At 50.0% G+C, this 25,843-nt stretch overlaps 1 protein-coding gene across 1 annotated transcript; it reads right to left on the bottom strand.

Annotated features, from left to right (window-relative positions):
• Window positions 1–22,605: 22,605 nt before the first annotated feature.
• Window positions 22,606–25,323, bottom strand: FOS (Fos proto-oncogene, AP-1 transcription factor subunit). The gene is made up of 4 exons (XM_051622113.1): window positions 25,055–25,323; window positions 24,375–24,620; window positions 24,135–24,242; window positions 22,606–24,012 (listed from the first exon to the last, which is right to left on the bottom strand). Exons 1-4 carry the CDS (start codon window positions 25,193–25,195, stop codon window positions 23,404–23,406), a joined length of 1,104 nt encoding a protein of 367 aa, XP_051478073.1. The 5' UTR covers window positions 25,196–25,323; the 3' UTR covers window positions 22,606–23,403.
• Window positions 25,324–25,843: the final 520 nt, after the last annotated feature.

Below are 25,843 nucleotides of genomic sequence, written 5' to 3'. Positions count from 1 at the left end.
CTAGCAGCACTCTTCTGCAGATGTGCTCTGTCAGTATAAAACCTCCCAGGGCTGTCAGCCTTCTCCCAGCAGACTCATCCACTCCCCCTTATGCTTAAGGAGCACAGGACTGCATGGCTTTCCTCTGTTTACTGTAAGATGTTGCCTGGATCCTTTTTGGATGGAAACTCTCTGCTACTTTTCTCTCTAGCAACCTTGGTCAAGGTTTCTCAGAGCTTTTCCAGCCCACCAGACAATTTAGTTGCTCCAAAACACAACGGGTTTGGTTCAAACCCAGTATTTGATCCAATGGCTCAGCTACATTCCTGTCAGGATATTGCCCTCAGTATCATCACTCGTCCTGCTCAGCAAGCAGTCCACAGATGAGAAACACAATTACATGCCAGCATTTACTGGCTTCACCAAAGCAAACTAATGACAAATGTCCAGAGCTGGCAGCCTATAGTCAGGAAGAGATGGGCTCCCAAGGCTCTGCTCTGCCATCGCTCTGACAGCTTTCCCCTTTTCTCCTTTTCTCTTTTTCTGCCAGTTTCCCCTCCCTCTCTTCAGAGATTTATTTTGGTACTGACAGGGACACTGCAAGGACCTTTCTTTCCCTTCTCCCTTCTAAAGCACTTTCTTTTCTCTCTGTCCCACCCTCTGTGTAGACAAGAGGCCTCATTTCACTGAAGTGATTATTTCTGGCCCTTTAAAGCACAAACAACTCAGAAAAGATTTTCTGTTGCTGCTGATTTTGTCCCTCTCTGATTCAACATGTACCTTGCACCATATAAAGTGGCTCCAAGTGCTTCCCTTTGGGAACACAGGTTAAAATCCAGCCTGAGTCGATACAGTAGACCCTCAAAGAAGGACATGGTGAGTAAGGGTAAAGGAAGGTACTTGACACCAGTGTACAGCACTGGCAAAAGCACGACTTCCTGGCTTTAAAAGGCATGTTGACCACAGGGAGGTGGAGCGGGAAGAGAGATTGCAATGGCTGAGAGCTGCAGTATTTGCCCCACAGTAAGCTCAGCCTGTTTAGCCTCCCAAACAGAAGAAAGTGCCTTTATCCCACTGTAATCCCAGGAAGTAAACATGGGGCACTCAAAAAGTCTTTAATCTCCTGAAGAAAGGAAGAACAGGAACCAAAGCTGGATGCCATAACCAGGCAATTTCTGATTAGAAAAAAAACACTGTTTTGTAGAGAGTGGCTGATCAACCCCGTGGACATGGTACATTCCTTGTCTCCATTTGATTCTGCACTGAGGCTGGTTAACTTCCCAAAAGTACTGCTGGCAAGCACATATTATTGGGTGTGGGACAGGAGTAACTACATGAAATGAAGGGGCCAGTCTTATACAAGAAGTGAGGCTGGATGATTGCCTGTCAAACCTGGGGAGCCTGTGAATTACCAAAGCTCTCGTTTTGCCTGTGGCATTTCTGTAAACCTGCCACTGGTGCTGGTTCAGTGCTGGCACGTGTCCTGGAAGCACACCTTCTCCAAGATGTTCATTGTTCTAGGTCTGCTGCAGATTGAATTTGTTACCCCACCTCTCAAGAAAGTTTCAGCTTTCCTTGCATAACCTTATGGAAGCAAGGGGCATGGTGGCCAGAGGGGACTGGCTGCACCCTCAAGCCACAGACAAGAGGCCATGTGCTCCTGATTCAAACGGAGAGGAGAGTGACTGGTCAAGGTGACCCCAGAGTCACAGAGTACATGGATAACCCAGCAAATCAGCCCAGATGAGAATCACTGCAACGTGGCACAGACAAAGGAAGATCCCCCAGGGTTTGTAGTTAATTGTGAAGATCCATTGGCACCAGTTGCACAGCAGAAGACCACCTTGCTAGAGGGAGCTACAACCCTTCCAGAGTGGTGAGATACTACAAAAGGCAAAAACTATGATTCCTGCTTGGGTATGAGGTTGTTTATGCCAAAAAAACAACTCATAAGGCTGCAGGCCCACGAACTTTCTGCATAGCCAGTACCCAAGGGAAACCTGTAGCACCACCCTAGTCTTTGTTGTCCCATACACCTGAGTCACTGGGACATTATATGTAGACCAGGCAGCCAGGATTTCCCAAGAAAATAAGCCATGCCACCTTGGAAACTTGCCAAGAGCTGGCGGGCTGCACCCAAATCCCCCCCAAATTTCTTCAGGATGGAGGCACCATTTTCAAGCTTCAAACCTGGTTAAAGAACAGCTAATCAGCTAATTTCCACATAGGTCCTTTGCCTTCATATGTCTCTCCTGCACTGCCTTAATCCTGTCTCTCTCTTCACACCTCTCCCCTGCTCTGGCTAGTCCTGATGCATGCATGTGCTGGCTGTCACACCAGTGTGCACATGTGCACACCCTGCGTACACAGGTCACAGCTGCCAGACCAGGGCCCATACCAGCAGCACTCTCCATGCCTCTCCCATGGCATGGTGCCAAGATTCTTCTGTCCACCTGTAGAGCATCACAAAACTTGTAGAAATGTAACAATCTTGGAAATTTCTACTCTTCTCTCAAGTTTGGTTGAAACTGTCCAGCATGTTCAAAAGTTGCCGCAAGGGCCCCATGGCAAACACAGGCTTTGTCACCTTAGGAATCCAGCCAGAAACAGCTGAGGGGCCCATACACTACATCCACAGCCCTAAGGTATCTTGCTGCAACAGGACATGGGGAGGAGGCACCCTATGTGCGTGGAGCATAGGCAGCTGTGTGCCAGTGGAGCTTTGCTGCCTTTCCAGCTTGCCTGCACATGGTACCTTTGATAAGAAATAAATTGCTTATTAAGCAGCCAGCCCCAGGTTTATCTGGTTTTGTTGATGGTGACTGTTGATCTTCACTGAGATGATTCATGACTTGACACTACATTCTGTGCTTCCCTTCTGTCTCCAGCCAGAGTGCCCAATACCCTTGGCTCCCAGCCAGAATGCAGGGTGAGAGTCTCTCACTTGTTTAGAGCAGGGCTGGGGGATGTTTAAACAAGGGTGGTGATGGGAATCTTGGGAATTTCACAGCAGACATAACTGCAGCTACAATCCTCCCTGCAGCCAACAAACTCCACTCAGGGCAGAGTATAGAAAATCCTTTATCCAAAGACAATCCATTGACCAGTTACTTCTGGAAATGAAGGCACTCTTAGGGATCATACTAGCTGCAAAGCAAATTTAAAAACCATAATCACTCACAGCTTGATCTGTAAAAGGCAGGAGTCCAAAGCAAAAGGAAAACTGTGCGTGCAGCTGCATGCTAAGTTGACACATGCAGCTACCATGATTGCCTGCACAAAGAAACACTTTGATAGAAGAGAGAGGAAGAATCTGGTCTGACTGCTGTGGCAAAAGCCCTTTGGAAAAGCAGATCCATACTATAGCATGCACACTTGGTGGTGATGGTGTCAGAGCACAACCCCAGCTTTAAAATAAAAAAAATTCTAGTAATTAATTTAGTAAGGAAACACTAGAGCTGGAAGAATTTGTTTACATCTGTGCTGTGTTTCACTGCAAATGTTTATTTTGTTTCAGCACTTCATTCAGCTTGGACAATGATACCAAGCTAATTAGTTTCACATTTGTCCATAATTTTAAGCCTTTCTACTTTGCAGGATTTCATGGCTGCAATACCAAAGTTACAAGCATGATGAGCAAAGGCATGTTTGTTTTATTGGAGAAAGTCTTCATTTTATCTTTATTTTTTATCATCAAATTATTGCAGTAAGTTTACTGCTAGCTAAAGCCTACACTGGAGAGCCAAAGGTGACCTGATAATGCTTCCTTCAAAAAACAAATTACAACTGATGCCTAGTTTAGGAGACTGAAAAGCTTGCAATCAGAAAAGCTCTTGCAATCAGAGGAAGAGGAATCAACTCTGACATGTTACAATATTATTTAATGCCTTACTAACTCAAAGGCCAGTGGTATACTCAGTATCTGGGAAGGCACCAAATGCCGGGACCCAGCAACACCACTCCTGCTGACAGTTGCAGTTTGAGATAAGTCACCTTCAGGGTCTCCAAAGGATAGGCTGTAAATTATCTTTTTCTAGTAAAAGCATTTGGACTCCTTACAGGACACTCTCAAATATTATGAGTTCAGCAAAAAGCTGGACAAACAATGCACTGGAGTGCCTGGAGCTTCTTTTTTGGATGAGCAGTGCTGTCCAAAAGCACAGCTAAGCACTGGTTCAGAAAAGGCTGAACTGATTATTTTCTGAGGACACACCACCTAGCACAGGAGGCCTGGATCCATCACTGTCCATGAGTGCCTCACACATGCCACTTAAGAAAAGGCAGAATCTGAAAGGCAGGAGGAGCTGGGTAGCTGCATGCTCTAACTCTGCTGCAGGTTCCCGGCCCTGGCATCACCACCAGCACTGGCAGGAGCAGTGACACAGCAGCCTAGGTGCTGAGCCCTGGGTCATTTTCCAGGGTTTTGAGTACACCTTGCAAGGGATGTACCACTGCTGGGGAACCCCTGAAGCAGAGCTGGGCTCCAGCTACCGCAAGGCATCCTCAAACTGCTTAAATGGATCAGGTGTAGCCTAAATAATTCCACAGGACAAAAATGTTCTCAGCTACCTGTCCCTCCTTGAACACACACCCAGGGGGTGTACTCCCCATAAAAGTGAAAGTCACATCTCCCTTGCCCTCCTGCAATTACCCTGTATGAATTTCATTTTCCCTTCTCCCTGCTTCCTTCCCACATTCAGCCCCAGCTTCCATGTCTTGCCTTCAGATGATGGACAGTCCTGTTACCCATCAACACCAATCTTTTGAAGCATAAAACCCCACAGAGGTGTATCACAAACAACCAGAGATCCTGCATTGCATACGTGCAAAACCCAGGGACCCAGCAATTGCTGCTCCCATTGCACATATCACACGAGCAGATCCATGCAATGGGAAGAGTCACCTGTCTGCACATCCCAGATACCCGCATGCTGGGGGATACCACTGCTATTGCTTCACTGCATTGTCTGGTGCCACAGCTCTGGCCGTATCACTGGACTCAACAGATTCCTCACAACACCAGTAGGGTTGGCAGGTCTTACCAACTGATAGCACAGCATGGGCCACATGGGGAGATGAGTCCAGGTAAATTTGTAACAGCTGAGAATGGAGACCCACGCTGACCTCATGAGGTTGAGTAAGGCCAAGTTCAAGGTCCTGCACCTGGGTCAGGGCAATCCCAAGCTCAAATAGAGGTTGAGTGGAAAACTGATTGAAAATAGCCCAGAGAAAAAGGACTTTAGGGTGCTGGTTGATACGAAGCTCAACATGAGCCGGCAATGGAAGAAATTATTTAGTGTGAGGGTGGTGAGACCTTGGAACAAGTTGCCCAGCAGAGCTGTCAATGCCCCCTCCCTGGAAGTGTTAAAGGCTGGATTGGATGAGGTTTTGAGCAACCTGGTCTAGTGGGAGGTGTCCCTGCCCATGGCAGGGGGGTTGGAACTAGATGATCTTTAAGGTCCCTTCCGAACAAAACCATTCTATGATTGTATGATTCTGTGATAAGTCGGAAACAAAGTCTAACCTGAATGGCATAGTGTTGAGAGTATGTTAAAGCTCTAAAAAAAGAGTCCTGCTGACTTGCCTGAAACCCCCTAAATCTTTCTTCTCTGCTGAAGGCTAAAATAAAGAAGAACCAGTAAGTAGGTTCCCTAAAGCAGCAAGCAAGGGACAAAATCCCCCCCGGAAAAGGTGCAGTATTTTCCACACTGGCGTCTGTCTCATCACGGAAAGACATCTGAGACACTTCATTAGTCACTGCCTACAGCTTGCCTTCTCAAACATGTCCCCAAAGCAGTAGAGACCAAAAATAAAAAGAGAAAAGAAGAATCTCTGTATCTCCTAACAACTGAAGAAATAACTAGAATGGCAGTTTAGATGCCAGACAAAAAATTTTCTTTGTATATTTTACAGGACAAACTCTGACCTCTTCTCCAGTGCTATTTTCATCTGTAAATAACTCCTCCAGAAGAGAGCTTGGGTCTGCAACTTCAGCCCAGAAGACATTTTTTTCTAATAGGTATCTTTACTAGTAAGCCCAAATCCTGCAAATAATCTCAAGCTGTCATTACCCACTGGAACCTCTCTCATAAGTTTGGAGATGTGCTGGTGAAGAAGTCCACATGCCGAAAGCTGTGCTGTATGTGAATACTCAAAGCCTTGCCAACTGTCCCCATAAAGGGGGCTGCAAGGCTTCACTGGCAGGGTCACCAGAGACCACTGGGAGGAGCCAGAAGACTGGAGAAAGCAGGAGGGATGGAAGAAGGTACTGCAGTCCCTAAAATATTTCTTTGCAACTCTGATTTGTATTTTATTCAAGTGTTAAGAACCAGTAAGGTATAGGACAGACACCTTTTCAAATCTGTCCTAGGCCCTAGTCTGCACATACAGTATCAATCCACGAGATAAACACCAAGCAAAATATAGAAAACAGCTCAGTATCTTTTTGAACTCCAAGAAAGGATAGAATTACGATGCCAGAGTCTCCCCACCTCCCCGGCATTCTGTGGTTCTTACCTGTCATGCACATGTCACTTCAAAATCAAGCAATAAAACTGGACTTGTGTTTCCAGTCCTGGCAAAGGCTGCTGTGAGAGTGCTGTCCTGGGAAGGGGGCTCCAGAGCCAACCAGGCCCATCAGAGCAGCCAGATGACTTGGCAAGGAAGAAGCAAGACCATGGTCCCTACGGCAGGTTAATTCACCTATCCTGGCAGTCAGCCCATGAGCAGCTCTTCCGTGGGCCGCCCTCCCTGAGGCTGACGTAAGGAGAATTCCTATAGGGCCTGCCGAGCCCACTGGCAGCTGGTCCCGCTGTTTTTCCCCAGGTGAGGTGGGAGCAGTGGAGGGGGCGGATGGCCGTGTCCATCCCGGGAGCCGCACTCCCTGCCCTGGGAACGCAGAGGAGCTCCAGGAGCGCTCACACGAGCCCACGCCACGCTGCGCCCCGGGTCTCCCCGAGCAACGTGTTGGCCAGGCCAGGTTAGCCCAGGTCTCCGCCAGCGCCGAGGGGCGCGGGGAGCGCGGGCGGGAGGGCCCCGCAGCCTGCCCGCACCGCCCGCACTCCCGCACCGCCCGCAGCCTGCCCGCACCCCCTGCCGGCAGCGCCCGGCAGCGCCCGCCGCTCCGCAGCGCCGGTTCCGAGACTAGAAGGGGCTCACACAGGGCGGGGTGGCCCGTTTCAGAGACCAGGAGCGTGACCGCGTCCTGGACACGGCACACGAGAGCGCTTCTAACACCAGCACCTCCAGCCCAGCCTGTCCACCTTGTCCCGCTTCCCGCCTGGGCCACGGGTGCTCCTGCGGGCAGGCGACTTGCCTTCTGCCTGGCTGCCTCTTCTAGAAGAGCATCTCTCCACAGCCCCAGTTCTTATCAGACCAAAAGCATCGCTTTTGTTCTCACAGTCGCTTCAGGCTCTTAGCTTTGTCACCAAATCTTCACTACAGGGTCCACATCAAGCACAAAACCAGTGTGACTTGCTAAACCACAAGGCCTCGAGCTCACTTCAAGAGTAAACAACCTGCATTTAACCAAGCATGTTTATTTTGGTACAACTGCCTTCACCAGCACAAAGACAAAGGCTCTGCTTAGGTACCTACAATGTCCTCTGTGCTCTGCAGCCTCAAAACAGGATCCAAGAAGCTTCAAGAAAGGAAAAAGGGCAATTAATATCTCAGAGAGGGCAAGGGAAATTATGGTATTTTTTTTCCTGGTAATCTAACACCCATTACTCAATCAGCCTCAACTTTCTGGGGTGGTGGGACCCCATACAGGTGCAGAGGACTCCCCACAGCTGGCAAGCCACAGTCATGGCAGGACAATACGTTGTGATACATGTTATCAGCCTCAATACAAAAATATTTGCCTTTTCCCCTCACACCCCTCCTCCCACGGGGTAGTTTGTAATTCCCAGATGCAGCTAACAGCAGAGAGTCAGTTATCTGGAAATGACTGGTTGTGGTTTCAGGCTGTGATAGATGGCACTCACTGGTAATCCTTCCCTCCTTCTCTCCATTAATACTCCTTCTCCCTCCAGTTACCAGAAAATGCAGCAGTGCTCTCTTCTGCCCGCCTCCCTCTCCTCCCTCCAGGCTACTCCTTTGGAGAATTGGCTCCACAGCTGGATTGTAAAATAATCCAGCTGTTCCTATGACAACGTGCTGGCAGTGGGCAGAGATTACGCCAGCACACAGTGTTGGCCCATTCACTACCAACACCCAACTCTGTTTGTTTTGGTTTGGGATGCATTTGTTTTTCTATGTGGGCAGCTCTGCCAAGTACATTTCTGAAGGCCGGAGGGGCAGGAGGAGCCACAATCCCAGGGACGCCAAGAAACTTGCTGGCTCTGTGATTTACCCTTTTTTTTTTTTTTTTCCCCTGGCTCCATCTGATGCGAGGATAAAAACCCCTCCAGCAGTCTTGCAGCTGCACCCAATCTTTGCAAGCCTTGATCCAGAGCCTGAGTTGAAAGGCGCAGTGCAAGACTTTGCGTGTAAGGCTGCCCTAGAAATAAAAAAAAAAAAAAAAAGCCTTGGGAAGAATCAATAAGGACCATGCAGGCTTTATTTTAACATCTTGCCTGTCAGCAAAACAATGCAGGGTAGAGAGAAGCAAAGGAAAAGCTTGCTCCTTGTGAAGCACTAGCCAAACACCTGGCTGGACTCATCCAGCCTATCCAGCTTTGATAGGAGCTAGCTCATGTACCAATGGATTTGGGCAGAGACCATTAGCAGGAGCAGAAGGAACTTACTGTCAGGCTCAGCAAAAGTAGGCAGCTCCTCAGGTACTGCAGCTATTAGACCTCCTCAGCAAAGCCCACTCCTTCTGCATCGAGATAATTCTGCAGACAGGGCAGGAATGTGCTTGACAGCCCTCAGGAGAGGCAGACAATTTGCCTGGGACTAACACCCTTCACTCAAAAGGAAACTCTGCACAGCAAAATGTCCCTGCTCCCAGCATCAACAAAACAAGAGGCTGTGTTTGTTACTACCTGCACAATTCACTATGTCTCCATTTTTAATCTGAAGGCCTTAAGAACAGAGCAGGGCATGAAGGATGGGCAGGACTCTGTAGCTGCATAACTGCTAACCAGCTGTTTCTTTTCAAACACAGGTAATTAACCATCATTACAAGCACAACAGTGGCCATTTCTGTTGCACAGCTGACTGCAACGACCAGGGCTCCCACTGCTCTGCTTTCAACATGCTTAATGTCAGCAGATGGGGTGAAGAAAAATGGTGCTCAGCAAGAAAAGAAAATAATGAAATTAGTTATGTTGGTTTTGAAGAGACACATCCATGGGCCCCTCTGGTAACTGGTCACAAGTGGCCAATTAACCCAAACAAGTGCAACAAAGTGAATGTATCTCAAAACAAAGTGGTTGTTCCTCTGATCTGGGTGAGGTGAGCAGCTGGACATGGCAGACTTGTCAGGTATGACGGAAGTCAAGAGATCACAGTAGCTTAAACCTATAGATGCTTCTTTGATGAGAGCAAGGAAAGAAAAACAACTAGAAGCATGACTGTTTCTGGAAACACCAGAAAAGCTGGACCCAGCAAAGCACTGTAGCACCTCTCACATGGTGGTCAGTTGGGTTTGGATCGACCTTTGCAGGCTCAGGAAGCTACCCTTCTCTACTGCTGCACCCAGCATTGCCTGTAACACCCCTGCTTCCAAGTGTCTCACCTCCTCAGCTCCCCACAGCTATTTCCAAGTTGCCCTCAGCATCTATCCCCTGCCCACTATTCAACCATGCAAAAGTCCTGGCCATCAGAGATAGCAGCAGCAGTAACAGGTCTGTGCTGGGTTCAGAAGTCTTCTAACTTGCTTTCCCTTCTCCACTGTGCAAGGAGTGAAGACAAGCTGACTTTTGAGAACCAGTTGCAATGTAGCCGCTCACAAAGCAGGAAGCTCTACTGTACACTTTACCCAAACTTGGTTATACAATTCTTATTCCCAGCTTCCCACCACACAGGAATTTCTGTACTGGGATCAAAAGATCAGAAATAATTGTCACAAGCCATACGTGGACAGGGCTTTTTTCTTGCTTTCCATTTTGCAAGGACATAAGTAATTTAATAGCAATGCAGAAAGTTTTGAGGTACCTTCCACCAAGGCTGTATTTTCCTACCTTTTTATTTACTTTAAAATCATCCCCAACTTACACACAACACACAACGTTTGAATCCACAAGCTCTACAACCTCCTCTATATCCAAAGAGCCTTTCAGCCTCAGTGCCACCTGAACATCCTCTGCCAGCACAGGGATTACAGCAAGACATTCCTTCAAGGATCCGGCCTCTATCAACTGTTCAGTATTAGGCTCTCTCACTGGCCCAAGACAAGCTTAGCCCAAGATTTCCTGCAGAACAAAGTTCAAAGAGCCAAAAAACAGAATTCAGAAAATAAACAAAACCAAATCTCTTCCCCTGACTAGCATAACCCATAGAAGTCCAAGCTCCTCACGTGCTATGCTTCAGTTGTCAGTGCTTTCCACAAGTGCCAGCTCTCAGCCCCACAGTCTCTGCCAGATCCCAACCCCACAGTATCTCTCAGCCTTTTTACTATTTCCTAGGGCAAAATCTGATAAGAGGTTGCTGTGCCCCTGATCTGCATGGTGTTTACAGAAACAGACCACTCTGTCCAAAGCTTCATTAGGTAAACTATACTCAGTATCAGCACATGTACATATTTGAGAGGATTAAGAACAAGATTTCATCAAAAGGTATTTCAATTTTCAGACTGCACAGCAGATACACAGCAAGGCAAAGAACTCTGAGAGCAAGCCTGGCCATGTATCAACAACCTGTCTGTTCCATGAAAAGTCTACTTGCCTATCTGGTCCTGCTCCAGGAAGCACCATTATGAGGCTTGGCAATCATTGGAAAGCAGACAGGAGAGAGCAAGGAGGGCAGCCTAAGAGCAGTGTGAATGCAGACAGAAGATGAGAGCAGGTGACTGGGGTAGAGGTTTTGTGGAGAGGACTGGAGGGTCTGTCTGGGGCAGCTGGCAAAGCAGGCTGCTGCACTATGGGTGAAGCATCAGCCCTTCGGTTCTGATTGAGCCAGTAATTTAGATTGACTTTAGTGAGGCTCTCAGTGCCATCTCCTCTAGTATTCTTACAGCTAAATCAGTGAGATAGTAGCTGGGTACATGAATAGAGGTTGGCTGAACACTAGCTGGACCACCAAGCTGAAAGTTAACCAGCATTTACAAAGCCTAGGTGAAAAACAGTGAAGTTGAGCTGCATCTCTCAAGGGTCAATACCAGGGCCAATATCCTGATGCCTTTAACACCCTGAATGATCACAGAATCATAGAACCATTCACGTTGGAAAAGACCCTTGGGATCACCGAGTCCAACCATCATCCCTACTCTACAAAGTTCTCCCCTAAACCATATCCACCAACACCACATCCAAGTGACCCTTAAACACATCCAGGGATGGTGACTCAGTCACCTCCCCGGGCAGCCTATGTCAGTGTCTAGGAAATTTTTTTTCACAAAAAGAGTGGTTAATGTCCAGTCTAAACCTCCCCTGTTGCAGCTTGAAGCCATTCCCTCTTGTTCTGTCACTAATTACTTGTGAGAAGAGACCAGCACCAACCTCTCTACAATGACCTTTCAGGTAGTTGTAGAGACTGAGGAGGTCTCCCCTCAGCCTCCTCTTTCTCAAACTAAACACTCCCAGCTCCTTCAAGCGTTCTTCAATGATGTGACTAAGAATAATGGCCAGCACATTCACACACAATATCAAGTCAGGGGTAGTGGTTGACAGAAAGTAGGGCTACAATTTAGAGGAATCCCAACAGGCTGGATAAATGGCTAATAAAAACCTCATGAAGTTAAAAAAAAAAAAAAAAAAAAAAAGAAATGTGAAGTCCCCTGACTGGGAGGGAATAACTCCATGCAACAGTAGAGGGTGCTGCTTGGCTGAGGAGCCACTTTGCTGAAAAAGTGTTTGAAATTGTAAAAAATTTGGGAAGGCAGTGGGGGAATTCTTCAAAGCATGTCTCCTGGCTCCTGGGAGCCTGGGAACCTACATTCCCAGCGACATTTAAAATCCAAGTGGACAACGCCGTGAGCAAAACACTCGTTTCCGACCTGCTTCGAGCCGGGGGCCGGAGTAATGACCTCTGGGATCAGAGCATCCCGGTTCCGTACGCCCCAGCTAGAACTAGTCGCTTCTGCTCTTCTCCCCCAGTGCTCGGCTTCCTGGAGACCAGCAGGGAGCAGTGAAAGGCGAGGAATGAAGACGTACCCACCGGACGGGCAGCATTCCTGCCAGGCTGCAGAAACACGCCGCGGCGGCCCCGGGCCGCAGTCGGGAGGGCCGGCGCAGGGCAGCGGGGCCGGGACCGCCCGGCCTGCGGGACCCTCCCACCGGGCAGGGCCACGGCGGGGCGGCGGGAGCTGCGGGCCGGGAGGGGGAGCAGGGCTGCGGCCACACCGAGCGCTGAGCAGCCCCGCGGAGCGCGGGTGGCGGGAGGGGACGTGCGCGGGACGCGGCGGCGGCACAGAGGGGCTGGGGTGTTTTCTGCAGGTGGAGGGGCTGCCCAGCCAGCTGCGCTCAGGGTGCCAGCCCACGAACCAGGTTCCCGGTAACCCCAGGTGGGCTCGGCATTGCTGCTGTAAGCACTGAACACGGCTTGTTGCTTCAAGCATCTGGGGCTACAGGGTTCATATTGCCCAACTCTCCTCCTTGATCCTGAGATCTAAACACACGCTTAACAAAAACCAAAATTTAAGTTCTTACTTAAGCACATGACTCCAGGCACCGGGATGATGAAATCCCAAGTAGCACCAAGACTTCCACTGACACAGGACCTGGAGCAGGGACTGCCAAAGCCCAGGAAACATGGGTAGCCCTGTGCCATTTTACTGGATGGCTTTGCTACAGCTAAGGATTGTGTTCACATCCACCCTGAAACTGAACACCAAGGCCACAAAGACATTTGCACACTTCTGTCAGTATTGGTTTAAGCTACGGCACCTTATCCACTGATGATACATTATGGGAAATCAGACATGGGGAAAGAAACCCCAGTGAATGGAGATCTTGGGACCCCAAAGACCTGGGTTTAGACACAACTAAGCCTAAAAGTGCTGCCTCAGGGGTCTGACTCATGCATTGATGCCAACCGGCTAAGGTGGTTTCAGGCATTCCCATGCCAGTCTCTCCACCCTGCTCTCATGGCCTGGGTTAACACACCTGTTCCGGGGAGGTGGAGGGGACCAGCAGAGGAATGGGAACTTCAGCCTTTGTCACTGGGGGGCTCTGCACAAGCCCCTGTCCTCAGTAGTTTGATTAGTTAACAGCACAGGGGATGGGGGATGGTATGCACAGGCCCCTTTTTTGTCACCTGGGAGAGCTAGCAACCCACTACAGACAGCAAAGATGGTATTTTAAACTGCTACTTACATCTGTCTTAGCATGTCATCCAGATCTTGGAGATCCTCATACAAATACACAGAGGCATTTCATACATTTGGAGTAGTTCCTTGCAACAAACCTGTGTGTTACCACCTGGCTGCTTTCACACATATCACCAGCACATTACTTCTCTACTGTCCCTAGCTCAGCTGATCCCACCAGTCATAGACTCAATGCATCATGTAGGTCAAAAGGGGTCTCTGGAGGCCATCTAGCCCAATCCTGCTCAAGGTAGGGCCAATTAGAGCAAGCTGCTCAGGGCCTCCAAGGCTGGAGGTTCCACAACCTCTCTGGGCAACCCGCTCCAGTGTTTTACCATCTTAATGGCAAAACATTAGGATTTTAGCACACAGTCTGAAGAGTCAGCACTCCAAATTCAGTTTAGGTGCCCTCAATATGCTGTTCCACCCGAGTTCATATATCTCTGTCAGCTACAAGATCTGTCTCTTCCATTGCTCTGGAATTAACTGATCCTGCAGTAACTTTGGTAAAGGACTCAGACCAGCTGGAGCTCAATCCTTTCACATAAATGTTTTTTTTTGTGCCAGTGAAACTTCCTGAACCATTTCATTGTGAGGTCAGACAAGTAACTGTGTAGGAAGGAAACAATCACATGGATGAGAGCAGAGAAGATAACAGGGCCACACATACAGATTGATGTAGTTTCAGTACCTCGGTTTACCTGGCTATTAAGATAGGATCACACTCTTCACCTTCTTCATGGGGGACAGCTAAATGAGTCAGTAAAAAGCCGAGGTTGTCACCTTCAAGGCACTCAGTGGCCTGTCACCAGCACAAAGAAAAAAAAAATTTAAAAAAAAAAAAAGGTCTCCTGAAACACCAAGATAGAATGTAGGCAACAACTCTGACCATCTGGCACAAAGAAGACTCTGCAATAATATAATGCTTGCCTGTGCAAGAGACCCCATTTTCCAAGGACCTGTCCAAATTTGGAGAATGAGTCCCCTAGAGACTCAGGACTCTTCAGTTCCTTCCCCTCCAGACTGAAAGTTATGCTGCTTTCACCTGTAATGCAACACTGCAACACAGAATCTGCTGGGGAGAAGAGAGGGGAACAAACCACACGTTTTCCTGTTAGTCACATTTGAGGTTAATGGGAAAGTACTCAGATGCTGCTCTGAATGGGGCATAGAAAAGAACACTTCAATCACTAGTGTTCATAAGAAGCTTTGAGATCCTCAGGTGGAAATCATTATATAACAAATACTTTGTCTTCATAAACACAGATGATTGTTTCAGTGCATGATGTATCTTAAAAGGAAGTACAAACCTTTGGTTAAGAGTCAGAGCTGGTCTTCACCACATTCTGTGCCTGATCACCTGCAGGGCACAATCTGTTATGCAACATCCAGTAATTAAGCTATATTTAATATAAGATTGGAAGCTGTGAGGTCATTCCCTGTGCAACTACATGTGCCTTCAATTAGCTGTGATAATCATTCTCACATGCATGCAACAGTTCAGGCCTTTAGCAGCAGCCAGTGTCTCATGTTACAACAGCAAGTGACAAAGTGGTATGAAGAGGAAAAATAATGTAGACTTTGGTCATAAAGTGGTTTGGAAAAAGGAAATTTTGCTCGGGTTTAACTCAGTTCCACGTATCCAGCAAATGGAACTGGTTGACACTTTGATCAAAACCACACAGATATTCCCAACTCCAGAACTATCTTCTTAATATCTGCTCTCTATAAGGAATCAGCAAATAAGCTGCATTTATTTTTGAGATTAAAATACTTGGACAGCAAAATGTTTTTCAATTTATAGGTTCTAAAAATAATTTTTAAAAGTGTCAAATCTAGAGTGCCAAAGCCCTTCTGGCAAAGATAACTTATGTTTAGTATATGACAGGTTTATCAAGAAGCCAGGTTAATTCTGCTCTGGTTTAACAAGCAAGAGTCTTGCACTCCTGTAGTGTACTTTGTGCAACAAGGACTAAAGCTACAACAGAGTTTCACTAGAAAGGCAATTACAAATTCCAGTCTTGACTAAATGTGCTGGGACTAAAAGCCATAAGCTGTACCTAGTGAAGCATTTGCCCTCAGTAGGGTCCCCAGGAACACAGAGGTATGTAGATTATGCATAAAACTTTTCTCAAAAAAATGTTCCTAATAGGGAACTTTCCTTCTGAAGGAAGTAGCTTGTATGAGTACAAGTTCTAAAAGCAGTTCTAAAGGCTGTGGAAGCCATCCTATCAGCTTGCCATGGCCCTCAGCTTGCAGACTAAAACAAAGATCATGAACAACCAAGTAGAGTAACATGTTTCCTTGTGTGTTATTCCCCTGTATTTGTCTCCAAATATAGTTATATATCTAGCTTTCTGTGAAAAACATTAGTTCATGTCTCCCTTAAATCCCATCCAATATTTAGGATGATTTGGGGGTAGTTCACCAGACACTGCAGTCATCAGAATGCCTTCTGGAGCACTGAACACTTTACACAACCCTTACAGTGAGAAATAAATCCTCCTCTGGGATGCCAGAGCTCATTATAAAGCAAGACACAAGCAGCATCTACAAATACCAAATGAAGCAGGACCAGGAAACATTCTGTGGTGGAAGAGCCAGTCCGTACACTCACCACATCCACACTGCACAGCACTCGGTCCATGGTCACCTCCAAACTACATGTGGCATCCCTGTAGTCCTAAGGCATAAGCATTATTTGAGAGGTGTTATTTAAAACACTCAGAACTGAAGAAACAAGGGCTGTGCTGTAGTCCAGAGGGGTGACTTACAGCATGAAGCTAAAGGACTTGTTATATGTGGAAGCACAGAGGTGTGTTTGACAGGATGAAACCTGCTGGATGACTCTCTAGAGAGGAGGGAGCTGGGTTTCAATAGCCTTGCCCACTGCTCATCAGACACATGCTACCCCCTGAACCATGCTCACACCTTGGAGATTGCTAGTAGACGCAGGCCAAAACTCGTCAGGGACCAGGGTTATTACTGGTTAGTAGAGCAGGGTAGAAAATCAGAAGTCTGATGCTGAAGCTTGCTATCTACCTGCTTTGATTTAGCAGCACAGGCATAGCCAAAATTGTGATGTGTGGCATTTGCTGACAAACAGCAGGAAAAAAAAGGGGGAGGAGGATTGGAGGATCTGAAACTCCTATGAATAGTTAAAGCTGTGAAGCACTGAATTCTTTGAAAGTCTCAGAGTGAAATACTTATCTGTGCCGAAACTCTGTTCTTGGCTTTGCACTCTACTCTTATGTAATGACAGCACATCACTTTGGTTTATCTTCCTTGGTGTCCTCGAGGTTAGTGACACATCATTAGGTTACGTTACTATTTTAATTCAATCACCATACCACATGCTTAAATGCTGTAACAGAACTAGTCCTTCTCTCTACCATGTGCTATCCGCAACTGTCATTTCTCCTACAATTAGAGTTCAAAGGCTTCATAGCAGGAATTGCATCATTCTCATCCTGAAGCACCCACTATTCTTCAAAGCAGTGCCACAATAATGTTTTAATAAAAATCCCAATCATCTGGTAATATCTGAATCTGTACATCTCAAGTTGTATGCATTAGAACTGACACTGCTACTGCACTATATGGCCTTTGCAACAGTGTTACCTATTCAAAACAAATAATTCAGCAAACTTATACAAATACTGTACTATGAGTTGGTTTCACTTCTCTTATTCCTAAGTATGAGAAGATTCAAGATGGGCTATTTAAAAAGAGTTAAATCCTTACCAAATGGAAGTTGCAATGCAATCAGAATTAAAATTACTCCTTTAATGTTGCAGCTTGTTGTCTTTAGCCAACAGGATCAAGTTACAAAAGATTTGGATAAAAACAGAGCTCAAATATAATCAGTTAAGAGGAGCTGAAAATCTATTGTTCTGCAGGCCATAAATGCAGGGGGAGGGGACACAGAATGAGAACTCCATAATTGGAAATAATAAATAAAGATACTTTGTCCGCATGCTAGTTATGACCTTCTTTTGTTTTCCCATTATATCCTGTTGATATAATATCCAGGTCCCTTGTGGATATCCGCTGTTTCCAAATGAGAAGGAGAGCTGTTAGTTTCTTTTCAGCACCTCCCTGGGTCACCAGCCTACCTACTATGTCTGGAAGGCCTGCCGGAAGCAGCGCCAAAGAACAACCTTATCAGCAAAAGATCTGAACGGATGAGAAGCACGGACATATGAGATCACATCTTGCAACAATTTAAACAAATTCCAAATACCATTGCAATAAGGAAGCACAGAATAAGAACAAAACTTCAGCTAAATACTTAAAAACCCACGTAGGAATAGTCATAGCTGATCAGATCGAGCACACCTTTTGCCCCTCTCTGCCATCAGCCACAGTCTTGACACCACTTGAGAGAAACCCCCTGAAGAAAGTTGTTAAGGACAAAGTCAGGATGCAGTGCTGCCTCTTCATAGTATTCGCCAAGGCCTCAGAAATTTACAAAAAATCAGGACTTCCGCAGCCAAAGGGGATGTTTTTGCCTTTAATAGTCCTCATTAGCTTTTTCTTCTGTTTGTTTTCTGGATTTGTTTTCAGCTCAAACACCTTGTAGTATCCACAAAATCACGGGACAAGGTTTTCCACAAGTAACCACAATATGGAATGAGCAACCTTGTCAAGTTTGGTTTTATCCCACATTTTCCCCTGCTTTTTTTTTTTTATGTACATCATTCTCATGTCGAAAGAAACTTGCCCTCACTGATGCCTCTGTAAGGCTGAGAAGTCCTAGTTAATTCATCTATTTCTCACCCAGAAGCTGTTCCACACCTCAGAACACCTATTTACTTCTCTGTACCTCACAGTGTTCTATGTCCTTCTGAAGATAAGATCAGAACTGTACACAGCACTCAAAGCACTGGCACACCACAGATTTACCCTGTGCTATAATGATACTCTCTGCTTTGTTCTCTAGCTCTTCTTTCTTACCTCCTAATGTTTGATTTCTCATTTACCAAGCCTTAAGCTGAGATTTTCACAGAACTATTATTATGTCAAGATCTTCTTCCTAAGGGATAAATCAGCTTCTAGACGGTTCCTGGATAGTTAAAGTCAGGATTGATTATCTTTCATTTGAAACACTTTACATTTATGTACATCAAACTGCATCACCCACTCACTTTGAACTATGAGTTCTTCTCAGACCACAGGCTCCAATTCAGATCCTTGTGGAACATCACGTATTGACTCCTCCCACCAAGAAACCGTTTTTGCTCTGTCTGCCAGCAGCCTGTCTTAAAACCAGTGTAATCTACCCACAGGAAAACTCATCTTCTTACTCCACAGCTTCTTCAGAATCTTTTGCTGATAGAATTTGTTGAATGCTTTTTAGAAACCCAAGCAGATGAGACCAGCTGAATCCCTCCTGTCCCCATGCTTTGCTGACTCCTCAGAGGCCTCCAAACAAATGGTGAGGCCAGCACTTCTCTTCAGGAAAACTCTGCCAGCTCTCCTGCTACACCATTTTCTCCCCACAGCCACTAGTTCACTTTCTTAAACAGTTCTCATTAATTTGCCTGGTACAGCTAACAGGCTCATTGCTAAGCAGCTCCCCAGAAATTTTCTAGCCAGTTGTTTGTTTGTTTTTAATTGGCATATTAACTATCACTCCCTATTATCAAAGTACTTCTAAATGAGATGTTACATGAAACCATTAGTAAGCAGCTCAGCTATTTAAATCTCGACTTCTTTTAGAACTCTTGGATTAATATCATGCATTCCAACTGTTCAGTGCTTTTTATTTTAGCTGTTTATTTCATAACCTTTTCTACAGACACTTCAGCTTGATACATACCCTCTAATCAATCTTTCACAAAATCCAGTATAAGCACAGGAATCCTCTGAAGTACCTCAACAGTGAGCACAGAACAAAATACTAATTTACTTACTTTTCTAGAACACAATCTCCTGTGAACAATCTATTTTTGACTGTCCACTGGCTCTGACAACTTTTTTGGCAGGCTTCCTGTTCTATTTTGACTGAAATCAGAAGAGTCAGATCAATTGGCAAAGTAACAACAAAAGGACAGGAGTACCAGCAGAACAAGTGTTGAAGGATTCAGGCGCCTGCTCACCAGCCACACTGGAGTCAGGCTTCGCCGGGCAGCTCTGATACTGCAAGCACAGTGAAAAAGTAGTAATTATTGTCTTTCACCTGATTCCATCACAAGTTAAAAGCTGTCAATAGGCATTTTTTTAATGTGCTGTCAAATTACATCATCTTTGAGCTTCCACCACCGCAGCTAAGAGCTGACCACTGAATCTGCAGGGGGGAGGTGATGCTCAGGACGGCTAATTAAGGCCAGCGAGAGGTACGAGCTGTAACGTGTGAACCCATCCGGGATTCAGCACCGAGCACCACGGGGAGGCGGAGAAGCTGCCATTCCTTCCGCTGGCGCTTCGCTCCGCAGGAGGACGGGGGTGCTGCGGGGGGCTGCGGGAGCTCACCCGGGGCCTTCCCGCCCTCCCGCGGCGGGACAGCACACGAAGCAGCCGCCCCGGCGATGGAGCTGCTGCCAGGGCCGGGCGCCGAGGCGAACACGGCGGCGCCCCAGCCGCTGCCCGCACGGCCCGGCACCCGCGCTCCCTTCTGGAACCTTCCCCGCAGCGCCACGCGCCGCCGGGCACCGGGCCGGGCCGCGGGAGAGGGCGCCGCCGCTTTGCCCTTGTTTGGGCAGGCCCGGAAGCGCCGGCGTCACGGCACTGGCCCGGCGCGGCCCCGGGGAGCGGCACGTCACGGCCCTGGCGCGCCCGGCGCCCCGGCAACCCAACAGCAAACACGGCGGCGGGGCGGGGCGGGGCGGGCGCTGCATCGCCCAGCGGGCCGGGGAGGGCGGTGAGGCGCGGGCGACCCTCTGGCCGGCCGGGGCGGGGTTGGAGCGGCTGTGCCTGCGGCGGGGCAGGCCCGGGAGCTGCGCCCGGGAGCGTCCGCACCGCCCCCGGCAGCGCGTAGGCTGTCGGGGAAAGGCCGCCCTGCCTCCGCTCCGGGCCTCTCCGCCGCTCGCCCGGCTACCGCTGGGGCTGGCTCGGCGCGGGGAACCTCCGCCGTGACTCCAGGTATCGGCAGCGGGGCCAGCTCGGGCCTCTGCGCCCGGCGCTGCGGGGACAAGGACCGCCCGGCCCCGGCCCGCGGGCCGGAGCTCTGCGGGCGCGGGGTGAGCGGGTGCACGGGAGCGGGTCGGGGCTGCAGTCCTGGCACCGCAGCGCTCTCCCTCGCCGGAGCTACTTTGCCGTGCAGCCCTTCTTCTTTCGATTATAAACTTGTTTAAGGCTCTTCGTGTTATTTAAATGGCTCTACTTTTTTAATTCCTCATAAAAATTCCACTATTCCTTGCGCTGTATTACAGTTTGATTGCTAGGATTTAATTATAGTACCGCCCTCGATGTGATCAGCACAGGGGGTGTCAGAAATGTGGGCGTTAGCTGCTTGTTTTATCTCAGTCCATTGTTCTGTTTCACAAAGCTGTGTAGAAATATCTGTGTGATGTATCAGATACAGCTTATAATTGAAGCACATGCATGTAATCAGTTCCAAGCAAAGATTGCTGCCTTACTGCCTCTCATGGCTCTTTTGAAGTTAGTAGCAAGGTTTCTGCTGATTTAAGTGAGATTTCGCTACAGAGTTCTCAAATGCTTGGAAGCAGAGTCATGGTATCCATGACACTCTGTAAATTTTATACAGCACATCCTGAATTCTGGATCATGCCTGGCTGAAGGCAAGGAATAGGAATGGAGCCTAGAGTTGAACATAATGTGTCTCATGTAGTACCACCCCTGAGTTTGACATCATTGTGTAACAAATGCAAGACCTGGCACACTTGGCACTTGCTGTCAGGAAGAAAGGATTGCTGTCTCTCAGGATTCAGCACTAGATTTTGCTTTAAGCTGTCCAGCAATTGTGAGAGATGATGGGGCCAGGATCACTTCACCTACTCTGAAGGGATTGTGCAGGGACTTTAGAGCCCTGCTTCCTTTCTGCCTCTGCTGAACTTCTGGTGATTTCAACAACATGCATGACCTCTTGCCTCCTCCAGCTCTGAACCTGATGGTCTTTCAGCAGAAGGTATGTTGTGATTCCAGATTTACTGACTTCACAGCATTACTTGTCACGTGAGTCTCACTTTCTTGCAGCTACACCTACTTGACTGCTTCAGGGGTCAGCACTACTGTGCATTTGCTGTGCATGGGTATTGCCCTTGTAACCTGGAGTGGCAACATGAAAGTAGCTGTTTCACAGTGGGTGGCATCTCAGTTAGCAACTGGGCACATTCTGTTCAGTTGTCAGTGCTGCCTCCAGCCTAACACCAAAAGATGGGAAGTTGTGCGTGTAATATCTGCTTTTGTACAGGGCAGGCCTTGCAAAGCAAGCTCTGAAGCTGCTCATGGGACTCTTCATGTGCTAGTATTGAGGGAGCAGAGCAGTGCTCTGCACACAGGGGCTATCTGCTCCAGCTGCTCTCCTGCCAGAGGGGCACATTTTACTGCACAAGCAGCAGGAATGACAGGAGGTAGCAGCCCCTCTATCCTGGGTAGGAGAGGCAAGCACCTTCCCAGAGCATGTGGGCTGTTTGCCATAACTCATTCATTCAAAGACTGGGCTAGCTTTAATAGAAAATGAGAGGCAAGAGAAGGATTAATGTTCTGCCTTGTACCACTCAGCCCAAAGTGGGGAAAAATAGCATGAGCATTTCTCCTCCCCTCACAGCCAGAAGACAATACACTTTTGCTGCTCCCAGAGATGCCAGACCAAGTCTAGGGGTACCCAAAGCTGGAGTGCATGTCTGCTTCTCCCCAGGCAGGAGGAAGTTGGGCTGTTAGGGCCTTCCTGATTCAGAGGCATGAACTCACCTGCCCTTTTTACCTCCTTTCCAGTGGGGCCTCCAGCTTTTCCCTGAAAGGCCACAGCAGGTGACACAGAGGCATAGGAAGGAACCAGACCTAGACAGATACAATAGGGAAGGCCATAAATAGCCACCCCACTGCCCACCAGGGTGGGTGGGAAGGGCCACAGCCAGCCCTAACAGCAGGACAGGGACAGATCTGGCCTTAATGGTATTCCCACACCAATGCACCTTGTGCCTCAGGCAGCTGACACCAGTCTGCAGTTTATACAGCCCAACCTAAATTAGAGGACAGGGAACCCCTTTAGGGTCACAGGGAAGCAATGCAAAAGGTAACACAAGGACAGCTCCTGGAGTCAACTTAAATGCTTTTATTGACAATGTCTCTGAACAATAATAAGCAAACAATGCTTAAAGTTTCATCCAAATTCACTTTCCACATGTCAAAAAAGACCAAGGTAGAAAAAAATAAAATAAAAATATAAATATCTGAGAATCCATCTTAATAAATAAATTAAAAACACAATAAAAACGTTTTCATGGAAAACTTATGTCAGAACATTCAGACCACCTCAACAATGCATGATCAGTAAAGTTACAATGAACATTGATGTAGGACTACAGTACATGGATATAGCTATTTATCTACCTACTAGAAAATAAAATAGAGTCTCTTTCCCCCCCATGTAAGATGGGTCATTGCTAAGTCATCAGAACACGATATTGCCAGGAACACAGTAGTTATTGTTAATCAGCTGCACTAGATACAAGTTGGAGATACCCAGCACCAGGTTAAATTCCAATCATTTAAAACCAATAGATTAATTAGTTAATGCTAGTGATACTAAGGAGGGGAGGGAGTCACCTACCCAGCCATGTGGGACATGCTACAGACTACCAGCTCTCATGGATGGGCCGTTGGGGATGAGACAAACTCCATGCGATTTGCTACATCTCTGGAAGAGGTACGAGGCCTCAGTGCAGGACGCTCTGCCAGGCCCCGGGACGCCAGGCCAGATGGGGCGGGGGGGGGTCGGTGGCAGGGCCCTCCCCAGGCCCGGGGAGCCCCAAGGGGCACTGCGGCAAGTCCGTGGGGGTGCACGGGCAGGGGAGGGGGCCCGGCAGGTCAGTCAGTGCTGGAGCCCCTCACAAGGCCAGGAGGGTGGGGGAGCTGAGGGAGTCGGACGAGGGCTCGTTGCTGCTGCTGCCCTTCCGGTGCGCAGCAGCGCAGCTGGGAAAGGCGTCCGCCTCGGGGTAGGTGAAGACGAAGGTGGAGGTGTAGGTGCTGGGGCACGGGGTGCAGGTCACCACAGGGGTGCAGAGAGGCTCCAGCTCAACGCTGGTCCCGGCGCCCAGCGACTCCCAGTCCGAGGCATAGAAGGAAGAGGCCCCAGGCAGGTCCATGTCGGGCACAGAGCGGGAGGCCTCACGCGGCCCCGTGGAGAACAGCAGCTCGTCGAAGGGCTCAGCCTTGAGCTCCAGCCCGCTGCTGCCAGTCTCCTTGGGCGGCACGGCCGGCGGGGCCTCAGCCATCAGCGGCAGGGCGAAGGCAGCCTCCTCGGCCACGGAGGGGCTGGGGGTGCCCAGGTCCAGAGCGGTGGCAGCCGCCAGCTCCTCGGAGAAGCGCAGCTCCTCAGGCATCTTACAGGCGGGCCGGTGGGCCGCAAGGATGAACTCCAGCTTCTCCTTCTCCTTCAGCAGGTTAGCTATCTCTGCCTGCAGCGCAGACTTCTCCTCCTCCAGCTGGTCGGTTTCCTGCAGAGAGCGCGGGGCTGTCAGTCACGGCCGGCATCACGCCCGGCTGGCGTCCCACCCGCCCCCTCCTGCCACCCTCCCTCCCTCGGGTGCCCCCCCCCCAACTCCCGGGCGACACTTACCGCCTGCAGCGTGTCGGTGAGCTCCCGCCGCCGGTTGCGGCACTTGGCTGCTGCCATCTTGTTCCTTTCCCGGCGGATCCTTCTCTTCTCCTCCTCCTCCGGGGACAGCTGTGGGCAGAGAGAGACCGCTCAGTCCCGCCGCCAGTCCGGTGCCCCCAGCCGGGGCAGCCCGCCAGCCGCGTCGTCCCCGCCTCCCCGTTTCCTTCCACACACCCCACAATAACCTCGGTCCCCGCTCACCTGCTCGACTTTGCCCCTGCGGCCGATGCTCTGCCCGCGGCTTCCCGGCGCCTTCAGCACTGCAGGGCGGGAGTAGGCGGCGGGGGCGGGCGCTGACACGCCGTAGGGGTGCCCACGGCTCTGGGAGGGTGCCACCGAAGAGATGAGGGTGGGCTGCACAAGCCACTGCAGGTCGGGGCTGGTGGAGATGGCCGTCACCGTGGGCACGAAGTTGGCACTAGAAACAGCCAGGTCGGTGCAGAAGTCCTGCGGGACAGAGGAAAGGCGGGGGCTGCCGTCAGCGGGGAGCCCGGACCGCTCCCCGCTGCCCCCGGGGCCGCGCCGGCCGCGGCGCCGCGCTGCCAGCGCCGGCTCCACACGAGAGCGGCCTGTTATAAATATCTCTGACGTCTGCGCTGACGCAGACGCTGCTCCGGAGTCTCCTCAATGAACTCGCGTTTTTATCAATGAAGCCGCTTTACACACCCGCCGCAGAGCGCGGCCCGGGCCACAGCTCCCCCCGCCCGCCTCGCCGCGACACCGGAGCCGCTCCCCCGAGCAAGGGGACAGCCCTCCACAGCCTGCCCTCCCCCGCCGGCACCGCCGGACCCCCTGCCGCCCGCTCCCGTCCCGCGGTCCCGTCCCCTCCCGAACGCTCCCGTCCCACGACGAGGACGCAGCCGGCGTGCCCGGCGTCTCACCTGTGGGTTGACGGGCGAGCCCATGCTGGAAAAGGAGTCCGCCGGGGAGGGGTAGTAGGTGAGGCTGTCCCCGGCCGGGGAAGCGCTGCTGCAACGAGAGGAGGGCGCCTCGTACTCTCCGGCGAAGCCCTGGTACATCATGTCGGCTCGGTGCGCGCAAGCTGGCGGTGCGGGGCGATGCGGTAGTAGCGGAGCACCCTTGAGGAGGGGGCCGGCTGCGTGCGTCCCTCTGTCCGGTCCGCGCCGCGAGTCTGTCCTCTCCGCCGCTGGGGCTGCCTCAGCTGCTCGAGTACCGCGCGGCGCCTCCCTTTTATACCCTCTCGCCGACGTCACTGGGGACGCGCCACCCGCGCCCGCGGGGGGGCCGCCCGCCCCGCGCCCGCCCCGCGCCGCCCCCGGGGCCGCCCCCCGCACCGCCCGCCGCCGCCTCCCGACGGAGCGAGCCGGGACGAGGGGCGGGAGGTAGCGGGCGGCGCGGGGGGAGCCCAGCGGGCGGCGCGGGGGGGGCGGTGGCGGGGTTCCCCCCCCCGCGCGGAGTGGTAGGGCCGAGCTCGGGAACCCACTGACGCAGATATCCTTATATGGGATACATCCTGTGCGAGGGGGCGTGACTGACGGGAAGCGCTCCAGGCTGCAGCCAAGTGCGGCTGGATGGGACGGGCGCGATGGGACGGGGCGGCCCCGCCGCCGCCGCCCCCCACGCGCGGCCAGACCCCGCCAAGGGTCTCGACGCACCACCAGTGCTCCCGCGGGCGCCGTCCCGCCGCAGGTGACCCTTTCCCGGGGGCG

The sequence above is a fragment of the Apus apus genome, chromosome 5 (genome assembly GCF_020740795.1).
Source record: "Apus apus isolate bApuApu2 chromosome 5, bApuApu2.pri.cur, whole genome shotgun sequence".
NCBI classification, from domain to species: domain Eukaryota; kingdom Metazoa; phylum Chordata; class Aves; order Apodiformes; family Apodidae; genus Apus; species Apus apus.
Note: the sequence above shows the minus strand (reverse complement) of the source record. Positions and strands in the feature narration are given on the sequence as shown.

Bases quoted from the DNA above. Each gene is read 5' to 3' on its own strand.
- FOS (XM_051622113.1), bottom strand. From the start codon at position 25,195: ATGATGTACCAGGGCTTCGCCGGAGAGTACGAGGCGCCCTCCTCTCGT. The intron at 24,621-25,054 runs GTGAGACGCCGG...TCTGTCCCGCAG, and splicing joins GCTCGCCCGTCAACCCACAG to GACTTCTGCACCGACCTGGC. The intron at 24,243-24,374 runs GTGAGCGGGGAC...CTCTGCCCACAG, and splicing joins GCAGGGGCAAAGTCGAGCAG to CTGTCCCCGGAGGAGGAGGA.